At 43.9% G+C, this 12,472-nt stretch overlaps 1 protein-coding gene across 1 annotated transcript in view; it reads left to right on the top strand.

Annotated features, from left to right (window-relative positions):
- Positions 1 to 10,196, top strand: part of SLC6A5 (solute carrier family 6 member 5) — a 59,445-nt gene extending 49,249 nt beyond the window's left edge. The window contains exons 15-16 of the mRNA XM_021083251.1: positions 3,012 to 3,179; positions 5,472 to 10,196. Of these exons, the coding sequence (XP_020938910.1) occupies positions 3,012 to 3,179; positions 5,472 to 5,627 (324 nt within the window). The 3' untranslated portion in view covers positions 5,628 to 10,196. The remainder of the gene's footprint in view (positions 1 to 3,011; positions 3,180 to 5,471) is intronic.

Here is a 12,472-nt window from a genome sequence, read left to right as displayed (position 1 = left end):
TGTCTGAAAAGTCCCACCAGATTTTGGGGGATGAGAGTTGGAAAGGATTAAGAGAGATCTCTCAGTCTCTTGAATTTGGGACTGAAATGTATGTGAAGGATGGGATTTACCTGACTGCTGGGAGGAAAACGGAAGACTGCACCCCCCCGCTGCTCCCCCATCTCTGCTTGGCTAGGTCCCCCTGTTACCAGTACACACCATTTATTCTTGGGTGAAATCAAAGTCAGAATCTGTTCCAGATTCTACCAATCTTTTTGTTCTATCTTGGAAAATTTTAAGCTTCAGAGACGGTTTTTTTTTTTTTTTTTTTTTGTCTATCTAGGGCTGCACCCGAGGCATGTGGAAGTTCCCAGGCTAGGGGTCCAGTCAGAGCTGTTGCTGCCAGCCTACGTCAGAGCCACAGCTGTTCAGGATCCGAGCCTCATCTGCAACCTACACCACAGCTCATGGCAACGCCAGATCCTTAACCCTCTGAGCAAGGCAAGGGATCGAACCCACGTCCTCATGGATGCTAGTCGGGTTCATTAACCGCTGAGCCGTGATGGGAATTCCTTAAGCTTCAGAGAATCTTATACTCTTCAGAAACATATCACATAATAATAATCCTCATGTCTACTTGTGGAGATCTCTTATTAGGCAGTCACTCTAGGAACATTGTTCCTTAAGCTCCTGACTGCCCTGCTGGGTGTGTGAGTCTTCCCCCATTTTACAGTTGCCTGAGGTTTGGAGAGGCTAAAGTGCTTGCCCAAGGCCACCAAGCTTGCAGGGGACAGAGTAAGAATTGAATCCAAGCCTATCCAGGCTTCAAGATAATACATTTCCATCTTGCCGTATAGCACTGGGAACTATGTCTAGTCACTTATGATGGAGCATGATAATGTGAGCAAAAATAATGTATATAAGTATGTGGGACAGGGTCACTTTGCTGCATAGTAGAAAATTGACAGAACACTGTAAACCAGCTATAATAAAAAAATCATTAAAAAGAATAAATAAATAAAATTTGAAAAAAAAGATAATACATTGCCAAACAAGTTTCTAAAAGCCTGGTTGCTTTCAGCTCCAAGTGGAGTTTGGCCAGTTCTGGATTAAAATATTCCTAATCGTTAGGGGCAGAAAGTTGGGGAAAAGGGATTCGAGGGATGTGCTGTGTTTTTTTCAGAAAGTGCCTCCAGTGCGCTGTGCTTACACTAGAAACCTGCGGAGGGTTCCAGAAAATGTCTCTCATCCCGTTCCCCTTCTGTGTTTGGGAGATGGGGACAAGAAGAAGTGATGGATTCCATCATTGCCATCCACCCAGGGCCACCTTCAACTGCTGTCAGCCAATAGTCAAGCAGGCCCGGCTCAGGGGCTAAATTACCCTCTCCCGTGGCCAGGCTCATCTGAGGGTGGGGTTTTATGGCAGGAAGGTGATGGCACCAACAAGTTTGCCCAGATACATGGGATGTGCTATTTGTGTAACCAGCAGTGGGGATCAAAGGACCAAGCCTAACACTTCTTTCCTGCCATTTGCCCTTCTGTAACATGGCGATCTGTAGTATGCTGGGCTGAGCTGAGATGACGGGTTTAAATGACTTCAAAACCCCTGAAAGAAAATTGATCATTTTTATAGGTGCCTTCACAGATTTATAGAGCTATAAATATTCTCTGCGCAATTATTGTATACATAGCCAGATCACGTTACTGAATTATGCGCACACATAAGCAGATGTAGTGCTATTTATATAGTAAATGAAATGGAGCAACTTACCATAATTACATTAGGACGTACTTCCAATAGACTGGTTAATAAAGCTTATAACTCTAGGGGCAAATGTTTAAAAGGGGCCCTAGACGAGATCATTTCTTAGAGGAGCAGTTTTTTCGACAGTTGTCTTCAGGCTCGTGGTACTTGGAATCCATATATTGAATTACGGTTGCATTGAAATAATCACTTGCCCTGGAAGGCTGGGCTTTGCCGCAAAAATATAGATGCCTTACATTTGTATAAAGCTTCACAGTTTCCCCAAATGCTTCCAAGTATTATCTTCCCTGACACCATTCCCTCCGGTTATTTTCAGGCAGCTCTTGTACTGCTTAAGATAGGATGAGAGAGGTGAGGAGGAGGGGAGGGCTTGGGCAGTACACTGTTCTAGGCTGAGGCTGCTACAGGCGGGATGAATACAGGGAAGAACTCAATTTTCTTTCAATACAAAGACTTGGCTGGAGCGGTTAGAACCCTTGTCCTGTCTTGGTCGGTGCCTCTTTATTTTCAGCATCTCTGTTCCCCTATTCCTCTTGTGCCCCACTAACCAAGGCGTCAGAGGGTTCCCATCGCTGCTGCCAGCTGAAGTGTGCAGTGATGGAGATGATGGGCAGACGAGGAAACACGGCCTCTCTTAAAACTGAGGGGTGACACCTGAGTAAATTTCAGACTGTTGTTCCCAGAAAACCCCTGTGTTGTATACCTGGTGTGAAAGAGATCTGTCATATAGCAGAGAAGTCTGAGACATAAAGGTCCCTTAGCTAATTAGTGGTAGAGCTGAGATTAGCCTGCTGCTCCCCCGAACTCTCAGCTCACTGGGTGGTGGTGAGGCCCATTCACCTTGCATCAGTTGAGAGGGGCTGTGCCTCCCCTCTCTTTGTCCCACAGCTTATTATAGGACCAGACTTCCTGCTTGGCTGCTGCTTGGGGACCCCCTCAGCTGGCTTTTGAGGCAGTTCCTGGAGATGGGCCATTCCACATTCAAGGTGAAAGCCAAGTAGATTCAATTCAGTTGTTACATTAACCTAATGGATTTTTTCCCCTTATAACAGAAGATTGATAATGTGTTATAGAAAGTGGAGACAACCCCTTAAAAACACCCGCAGGAGTTCCCAGATGCCTCAGCAGGTTAAGGATCCAGCGTTGTCACTTCTGTAGTGCATATTTGCTCCCTGGCCGAGACGTGCTCCCGAGATGTGACTGTGGAGGGAATACTCCACATGCCCTCTAACACCCTAACACATGTGTGTTTCTCTTTTCTTTCCAGTTTATCCTCTGCTTCAGCTTTTACCAGTGGGAGCCCATGACCTACGGCTCATACCGCTACCCTAACTGGTCCATGGTACTCGGGTGGCTGATGCTCGCCTGTTCTGTTATCTGGATCCCAATTATGTTTGTGATAAAAATGCATCTGGCTCCTGGCAGATTTATTGAGGTAATTGTATCAGCTCCAAGTAGGAGCTGCCATTCCCTCCCAGGGGAAAAACTTGGAGAGCTGGGTGCGTTAAAAAACAAAAGATTTGGTAAACTTATTCTATAAGGAGACTTGGGGATGAAGCGGTTACAACTATTGCCATTTCTATTAAACCCATTTTTATTACGTGTTATTCCTCAAATGGATGGGCTCAGCCAGTCTGCAGGCTGAGCTGTTATTATGCTCTTCTTCAGAGCAGGAATGGTTCTGGGGGATAAAGGATCAGGGCGCTCTCTCCTGGTGCTTCCTCCCCCCTCCTCATCCAGAATTTAAATCCTAATGTTTGGCTTTTAACCACACATCAGATTCCCCCTTTCCTGGTGTTCCACTCTGTCCAAGGCACCCCCCCGCAAACACCTAGTGCCATTAAATTTGAAATCATGACCCCTTCCTGTAATGCCTGTGTTAGGGATGGCTGAGGGGTCCAAGCTGATTAAAATGTCACCATCCCCGGAGAATGTCATGAAAGGTCAAGGGCATGGCGGGTATAAGGTGATGCTTGTCTTTGTCACTGAGTCTCTTGCTGGACTCATTTCCTATTTCTAACGCAAAAAATAAAAATAAATAAATAAAAATCCCCACCCTCACTCCAGAGAGGATGAGAAGGGGTTTGCCACTTGCCAAGCCACCAGCCTTTTGTTATTCACGAGAAACCACATGTTCAGACGTGCTAGGAAGAGATCAGCCCTGCCTTGTCTTGGAGGTCCAGAGGGCTGCTGTTTTAGATCAGACCAGTGCTGCTCAGGGTCTGACCCAGGGCCGGCAGCATCAGCACCACTTGGGAGCTTGTTGCATAGGCAAACGATCAGGCTCCAGCTCTGCTTGGCTGAACCAGAGGCTTGGGGAGATGGGACTCTGGGGTCTGTAGTTTAACAGGCCCCGCCCTGCCTCCAGGTGATTCTGATGCATATCCAAGCTTGAGAGGCACTGGGTTAGACCAAGGTGAAGGAACACCTGCTGATGAGGGTAGTGAAGAACAGCTGGATAGGTTTTGCTCTAGGTCCGCTAGATTGCGGAAGAGAGGTCCCTGGAGCATCTTGCGCAGGCTCGGGAGGGGAGAAGCAAGATGGGAATAAAGCGTGTGAGTGAATAAGTAATACGAATATCCATGCAATGGGGAGGTAGCCTTTGTTTTTATTGGACTGAAGATGGAGACAGAGTGGATGGAGGGAGATGCAGGAGTTTTCTTGCTGAAGCTGTGTTCCAGTTTTCATCCTCAGGAAGTTCTGTCTGTTGCCTCCTTAAGGTAAATGAATGTGGCCGCCTCACCCCAAGGCATGGCTTTGCTCCAGCCTCAGCTGAACCTCCCACCCACTGATTCCCAGAAGTTTCCTTCCCTCGGAACAGAAGCGGCTTTAGCCTCTGCTTGCTTTTGTCTTAGGCTGAAATTCTCTAAACTGATGAGTCGGCCATATAAATTTATTATGGTTGATTTGGGACACAAAGGTTGCAAACCGATGATTAAGGGGAGATTAAACTAACAGCCATAAGAAGCAGCTTCACTTTAATAGGTGATAAACACATAATCGTTCCCTCTTATGTAGTCAGAAATATGTTTTCTTTCCTTTTTCTAGAATATACTCCAGTCAAATTATGTTTTCTGTGTAAAGTTTAGTTGAAGGATTAGAGACAGTCCCATTAGTTTTAGTTCATCTGCAAGAACCCACACTTTTGAACCAAGTCAGGAGCATATATTTTTGTCAACAGATAAAATCTTTGTTCACTCTTGGCAATGTATCTTTGGGGTTGAGGGTTTTTTTTTCCCCCTCTGGCCATTTATATACTTTGGGGAAATATGCTAAACGAAATCCAATTATTTTGATGTAACAACACACTGTTGAGACTACAGAACAAAAGTAATTGAGTACGTGTCCTTTGCAGAATGTGCTTGGTAGTGGAGAGAGAAGTTTGTGTGGATCCTCTTCATTTGGAGGGAAAAAAACGTATAATTAAAATCTGGGCCCTTTATCCTCTATTAATCTTGTGCAAGGCAAAACCCTGAGCAATTGTAATAGTGCTTTTGCAGGGTGGTGTAAACAATTTCAAATGAACTAAGCTATCTTTAACGCATCCCTGGCCTCGTTAATGAAAGGGGCTGATCTTCCTAACTGCTCCTCTTGCTGGGGGACCTCTTGATTCCAGGGGGGCGTTCTGGCAAATGTGGCCACACACAGTCTGGGGAGGGGTGGGTGGTGCCTAAGGGAAGAGAGGGCATTGCTTCTGTGACCCCGTGTGTCTTTGGCTTCATTGCAGAGGCTGAAGTTGGTGTGCTCGCCGCAGCCGGACTGGGGCCCCTTCTTAGCTCAGCACCGTGGGGAACGTTACAAGAACATGATCGACCCCTTGGGAACCTCTTCCCTGGGACTCAAACTGCCAGTGAAGGATTTGGAACTGGGCACCCAGTGCTAGTCTGATGGCACGGGATAGCCCAGACTCGATTCTGTTTCTCCTCTCCTCCTTCCCCTACAGTTTTCTCCAGCTTTTGTCCCATTTTTCTTCTTCCTTCTCCCCACGTCTCGGTTCATACCCGTGCATGAGAGTGGTTACGTAGAAAAGTAGGGCATAGTGTCGCATGCTGTAGTGAAGAGCTAGCCGGATCACTCGAAGCGTGGTTTGCCTGTGTCCTTGCTGTCAGCTTCCAGCGTGCTTTACTCTGAAGGCTCAGGTCAACTAGGCGAGCGCTTTCCAGTGAAGTCCCAGGTAGGGATGCATGAGTCAGTCAGTAGAGAAGCATCCTCTGTGGTTGTCACTGGTGGTGCCAGCCAGGCATATACACAATGGCAGGATCCCAAGACTGTTACTTTGGACTCCTCTGAGCCATGGGGTGATTTCATTCAGACACACCAGGTTCAGGGCAGGGGACATTTGGAGGGTCGGCAGGGGTCAGAAAGTGTTTTAGAATAAAAGGAGGCCTGTGGATTTGGATACTACCGAGGTGGTGAAGTTCCCATTTCCATTCATGACTGAGGCTCTGTCTCCTTTCTTTGGACCAACTGTCTCAAGAGCAGCAAGGACACAGATGCGTTATCTCTGCAAACTGCCAGTCTCAGTGAAGAGTCGGTTCTCTTCTCTCTGTTGTCTTTTTTTTTTTTTTTTTTTTTAAATAACCGTATTTGTGAATTCTTAGAGTCATTTCCTCCACCTCTGTGCAAGAAGCCATGGTATTATTATTTGTGCCTAAGGTCGGAAGTTCATAGCAGGGCGCCCTCCTAGTTTCTCCATGGCGTCTAGCACAATGTCAGCGTCAATGTCGTCATCCCGTATTTCTATGGGCTGTAGATACCTTGGCTTTCAGCCTTTGGGAAAACAAGACTTACCCTGGTTTGGTAAGGCACAAACTCTTAAAAGACTCTTCTCAGTTTTCACTCTTCACTTTTTCATTCACAGTAAATGACGATTGTGGCCATAGAATGGAAGAAATAGAGTTTGAAGAGAAAGCAGCCATCACATTTCTGCACTGATAGTACATTTTAGGTCACTGTATTAACAGAGATTTCTGATAAACACAGGTTAGGTAAGTAGCAAGTGAGCCAATTGAAGCTATAGCTTTTTAAGACTGCATTTAGCTAATTCAGTTTTAGGAGTTCTCAGTTCACAATACTCACAACCATACCTTAATGAGATCAAATCATACGGCTGCAGAGATCGGTGAAGCCATCCGTAACCTTTCTTATCTTCTTGTATCCTGAACATGCACATATGAGATTTTAGAAATGTGGTATGTATTTCTGTAGTGTGCACTTGTAGTGGTGTTTTCTGTTCTTATAAGTATCTTATGAAATCACTGTAGAGATGGTGAGTATAGGCTAGTGTAGTCTTTTTTTTTTTTTCCTTTACAGTAATAATATCTAAACCTAAATTTGTTTCCTTAGGGGAGACCGTTTCAATCACTTTCTTATTTGTTTGTCTTCATGTTACAGGGTCTCAGGCAAAGTTTTCAGTTCAAACCTTGTATATTGACGTGACATTTTCATCCTGTTCAACAGTAATGAAACCCAACAACAGACCTTAAAGTAACCCCCCCCCCTTTTTTTTTAAAGTCTTCATTTGTTAAAGAAAAACAAAACAAAACAAAACTCATTTCAGTGCGCTGTCCCTTTTCTGGGGCCAATGTCATTGTTATCTGCCAACACCCATGTGAACTTCCGGTTTTCAAGCATAGCCCGTAGAAGAAACTTTTAGAAAAGGAAACAGAGATGGATTTCTGACTTTAGGTTTTCACCTCTGTTGTCTGCAGGGCATGTTTGTTCTTCTCCCTCATTGTTCCCCTTTTCTGCTTACGTCCCAAAGCAAGAACTTAACTAGAATCTGTCACGGAGACTAAATCCTGAGCTTCCCCTAGACTTCACTTTAGGAAGCTGAACCCCGGCCTCCTGGTCCCAGTGTTTCCTGGAACGACTTGCCCGCCATTGACACTGGTTTCCCCAAGAAAGCCATACTGAAGAGCAGCCCCCACTGCAGTAGCGGATCCTGCATGCTTGGTACCAAAAATCAGCTTCTCTGATGGATAACCGATGGGGTGGGAGAGGAAGGGAGGACTAACTTGGGTTTGGAAATGATCTGCAGCCGTTCCAGTTTGAAGGTTGGGGAAAAGAGCTGAAATCAATTAGCATCCTTCCAAGGGACTGGTAGGTTTGTGTCAGGATGAGTGGTTTTGGCTTTCCTCTCTCGCCTCTTGGCTACAGCTCGAGTCTGATGCCGGATGCCAACCCAGTTTCTGTTAATTGTCGCTGTTGTGATTAAAAGAAGGGGGGGGGGCGGGGAGCTCACGGATGCTGCCAGATTTGTTTTGTACACACTGTGAGCTAACTTAATTGTGAGAATGGGGTGAGCCTCACTAGCCCCTGTGCTTTGTACTTGGGGGCAGCGACGTTTGTGTTCAGTATAATTTGCTAAGATCTGGTAGCTGTTCCCTGAGCAGCTGTTTTTTTGTTTGTTTGTTTTTTGTTTTTCCTTTTCCCTGCAACTTTTCAGTTTCATGTACAGTTTCCTTAAAGATAGAAGATTCTGAACTTCTCTGGAAGTGGTTACCTTGTAAATTTGGTTTTGCCTATTTCTACGGCTGTGTTCAACTTTTGAGGCTTTCCTTGCCAGAGATGTGTTCAGTAGCTGAGCTGTTTCCAGTCGTCGCCAATCTACGCATGCTGCACCTCCCAGAGACTTGGCTGGGACACTAAGAGCTGAGATGCATATGACCAGATGGATGTTTCCCTGCTATTAAAATGCACAGTCAAGTGGAAGGGAAAAAAAAAAATGAACAGCTTTGTCATAAACTGCCATTTGAGTGTTCCCCTTCAAACTGAGGCAAAACCTGAGTTAACTGGAGAAAGACTTTCATTGGTTCACTGTGCAGAATGGTGGGGTATTTTCCCCTTGTGAGATTATTTCCTAATACCAACAAATGCCAGAAACCCATTCTGAGAAAAAAAAGCCATATGTTAAAAACAGTAACCCTGTAATATCCTTAAAAGAGAAAAAAAATGTATATGTCTTAACTATTGGTCTTGTGGCTTCTTATGCTAATATTCGTCTTGTGTCTTAGTGACTTTGAATCTCTTTAAGGCTGTGTGTTTGTCATGTGCAAATGTGTCCAGTGTGGTCTTTTTTTCTCTTTTTCTTTTATATTTGTTTATTGCATGAAATCTGTGGTCAATGCAAACTCTTGACGGCCTCAATGTCTGAAATTTCCAATGTCTATGTAATATGTCAGAAATGGGATCAGCTTGTTTTTCAGTGAGTGGCACTGGAAAGGGACATTTAACACATGACCTGGAAATGGATAAGACTTGGGTTGTCTTTGCTAATGTTGCACTGGAGTTAAGTTTTCCTTTCATTAAGCTCTAATTCTGTTATCTACGTGTGCCTCAGTGCTTCCTGATAATCTTCACCTGTCAGCCTGGTTTTCCCATGCCTAAAATTAAGATGTTTTTCTTCCCTCTTTGTTCCCTTGGCCATCGGTCATCATTCTCTTCCCAGAGACTTGCACATTAACTGTTGCTTAATGTAAGTGTGATGGCAAGGTCATACCACTGCTGCACTTGGATTTGGGTCTGTGACATGCTCGGGTGAGGGCATGCTGGGTGGTAGGTTATCTTGCAGAGGAAAAAGGCTGAGGCCAAAGAATGCACAGCACCTCTGTTTCATACTGGGTATCATGCAGAAAACCTCCAGGCTGGGAGCAAAAGTTTGGGTGATTTAATCTTGACACTAACTGCTCTGCCAAGTGGCCCTAGGATTTGCAAAAGTGAAGCTTCCTACCTTTCCTGGATTTCGTTTCAACTGTACAGAAAGCCCAAGTAAGTTTGAATTGTGGTCCCTGCTTGGGTCACCTCTGAACAGCCTGCAGCCAAAGAGAAAGTGTTTTCAGATGGGGCGCTTGTCATCTCTGAAGAGCAAGCAGTGGTTTGATTTGCCTGTCATGGATTAAATACATCTTCAGGTAACCATTTGCCTTATAGGTGTATTTTATTGTTAGGATGAGACTTAGTACCTAACTAGGAACTGTTTTGTCTCTCATCTTTTGATCTTCTTTTGCACTTTATATGGACCTATCATGGCATAGGTTTATTCTTAAATTGTGTACTTGGCTAATGCCCTAAATGCAGGCATCTTATGTGGTCCTGTCGCCTATGAATAAAGATAGTTCCCTAATCAGGTCCTTATATTTTTTCATTAACTGTACATGAAGAAAGTATATTATGTTATAAATGATGCATCATATATATATCTTATAGAGTACATATTATATATCGTGCATTATTCATTTAAGAAATCATTATTCTTGAGGCCCTACCTCAGATTTTGTATTTATGTGTACAAATGCAATTTATGGTATTATATATTTGCCTATTATATACTGATATAAATTAGAATTTATCCTACTAATGTATGAGTTCACAAAACCCCAAATAAATGTCAGTGTTTAAAACGTGATAATTACAGAATTGTGTCTCTTTTAAACCCATTACCCACATTCTTTCTCTCTTAACACATGGCCTTCAGGTATCGCCAGGATTGATCTCTTTTGTTGGGAGAAACCTGGAGCAGGAATGGAAAACTGTCCTCCTGGGAAAATGAGATATTGCACTGCTACAGAAACAAATATCAATTAAATTGTTATATTCTTACCCATCAGAAGACACTATTGTTTGCTGAATTATTAATCACCTCTCCTGGGGAAGGAAAGAGAGGGAGGGAAGGAATCTGAATGGAGGAACCAGGCACGTTAAATCCTTGGCTGTATTCTAATGACCATTTTGTCCGTCCTCAATTCAACTTTATTGCAATTCCTCAAACATTCACATCACTCCTCCTCCGAGTTATACCCCAGGCAACTCTGAATAAAAAATAAAACAGTCCCAGAGCTCATGGGACTCAGAGCTTAGTAGAAAGACTACCCATATTAAGTCAACACACAAGCAAATCAATAAATGTCATTCCTCTCCTTTTAAGTGCGCAGAGCCCCCGTGTTCCCTGCCTGGAGAAGGGCCCTGAGCTCTGGTGTCATATGTAGACTGGTAGCTGGGCAATTCCTGTCTGGTCATGTTAACCCAGAAGCTTGACCCTGTCCTCCTCCAAAGAATGTGAATACGCTCCACCTGCGACTTGAGCTGTGGGCAGCCTCTGGGGCTGCGTGGGCCATGCTTGGTGGGAAAAGACATAACTTCAGAAGCGGATGCTGCAAACCCCAGGCCAAGGGTGTTGCTGTCCATCCTATGGTAACGTAGACTTCCAGCCCTGACAGGCTTGTCCCTACCACTGCACTTCACAGGGCAGATGGGGCAGCAAATACCAAACTCAGTGTAAGACCTCATTGTGGAAGAAAAATGCTCAACAGCATTAGGGTTTGGTGTTGGCTCGTCATCCTTGAATTCCTTCCCGAGATCCCTTTGCTCAGTTGTAGTTTTTGTTTGTTTATTTGTTTTCTTGGCCATGCCTGTGGCATGCGAATGTTCCTGGGCCAGGGATGGAACCCACACCACAGCAGGGACAACACCAGCTCCTTTAACTGCTAGGCCATCAGGGAACTCCTGCTCAGTTGTGTTTAAACTTTTTTTTTTTTTTTTTGAAAATTCTCAAACATATGTAGAAGTGGAGAGTGTGGAATAATAAACTCCCATGTCCACGTCACTCAGTTGCAACAATTATCAACTCATGTCCAAGTTTATTTCATAGAGCCCTCTCCCCACTTAGAACTGAAACATTACCTCTTTGGAGTATTTTGAAGTAGAGCCCACATGCCATGGAATTTCACTTGCATATGCTCCATTGTGTTTTTATACCTTTTTATTATGTATTTTTGACTTACAATATTGTGTTAGCTTCAGGTGTACAGCAAAATGACTGTATGTATATATATATATATATTTTTTTTTTTTTCAGATTATTTTCCTTTGTAGGTTATTATGAAATATTGATTATGGTTCCCTGTGCTTACAGTAGGTCCTTGTTGGTTTCCTATTTTATATATAGTCATGTGTGTATGTGTATATACCCCTTTAAATAGTCTCCCCCTAAATGGGTATGATGATCAAATGTGGGAAGCTTAGCACTAACACATCCACAGCAGAACCAATCTGCTTTGGGCTGTTAAAGAGGACGCAAGGATCCATCCAGAAGGAGCTGACAGTATTTGCTCTGATACCTCCCCTGGCTTTCTGCATCCCATCTTTCATCTTGTTTTCATGTTTGGGAGCTATTCTTCCCCTTGGACTTTGAGGCTCTTTTCTTACTGCACTCACTCCTGCAGCTTTTTTTTTTTTTTTTTTTTTTTAATTTTTATTTTCCCTGTGTACAGCAAGGAGGTCAGGTTATCCTTACATGTATACATTGCAATTACAGTTTTTCCCCCACCCTTTGTTCTGTTGCAACATGAGTATCTAGACATAGTTCTCAATGCTATTCAGCAGGATCTCCTTGTAAATCTATTCTAGGTTGTGTCTGATAAGCCCAAACTCCTGATCCCTCCCACTCCCTCCCCCTCCCATCAGGCAGCCACAAGTCTCTTCTCCAAGTCCATGATTTTCTTTTCTGAGGAGATGTTCATTTGTGCTGGATATTGGATTCCAGTTATAAGTGATATCATATGGTATTTGTCTTTGTCTTTCTGGCTCATTTCACTCAGTATGAGATTCTCTAGTTCCATCCATGTTGCTGCAAATGGCATTATGTCATCCTTTTTTATGGCTGAGTAGTATTCCATTGTGTATATATACCACCTCTTCCGAATCCAATCATCTGTTGATGGACATTTG

This window comes from Sus scrofa, chromosome 2, assembly GCF_000003025.6.
Source record: "Sus scrofa isolate TJ Tabasco breed Duroc chromosome 2, Sscrofa11.1, whole genome shotgun sequence".
NCBI classification, from domain to species: Eukaryota; Metazoa; Chordata; class Mammalia; order Artiodactyla; family Suidae; genus Sus; species Sus scrofa.
This window is presented reverse-complemented; position numbering and strand designations above follow the sequence as displayed.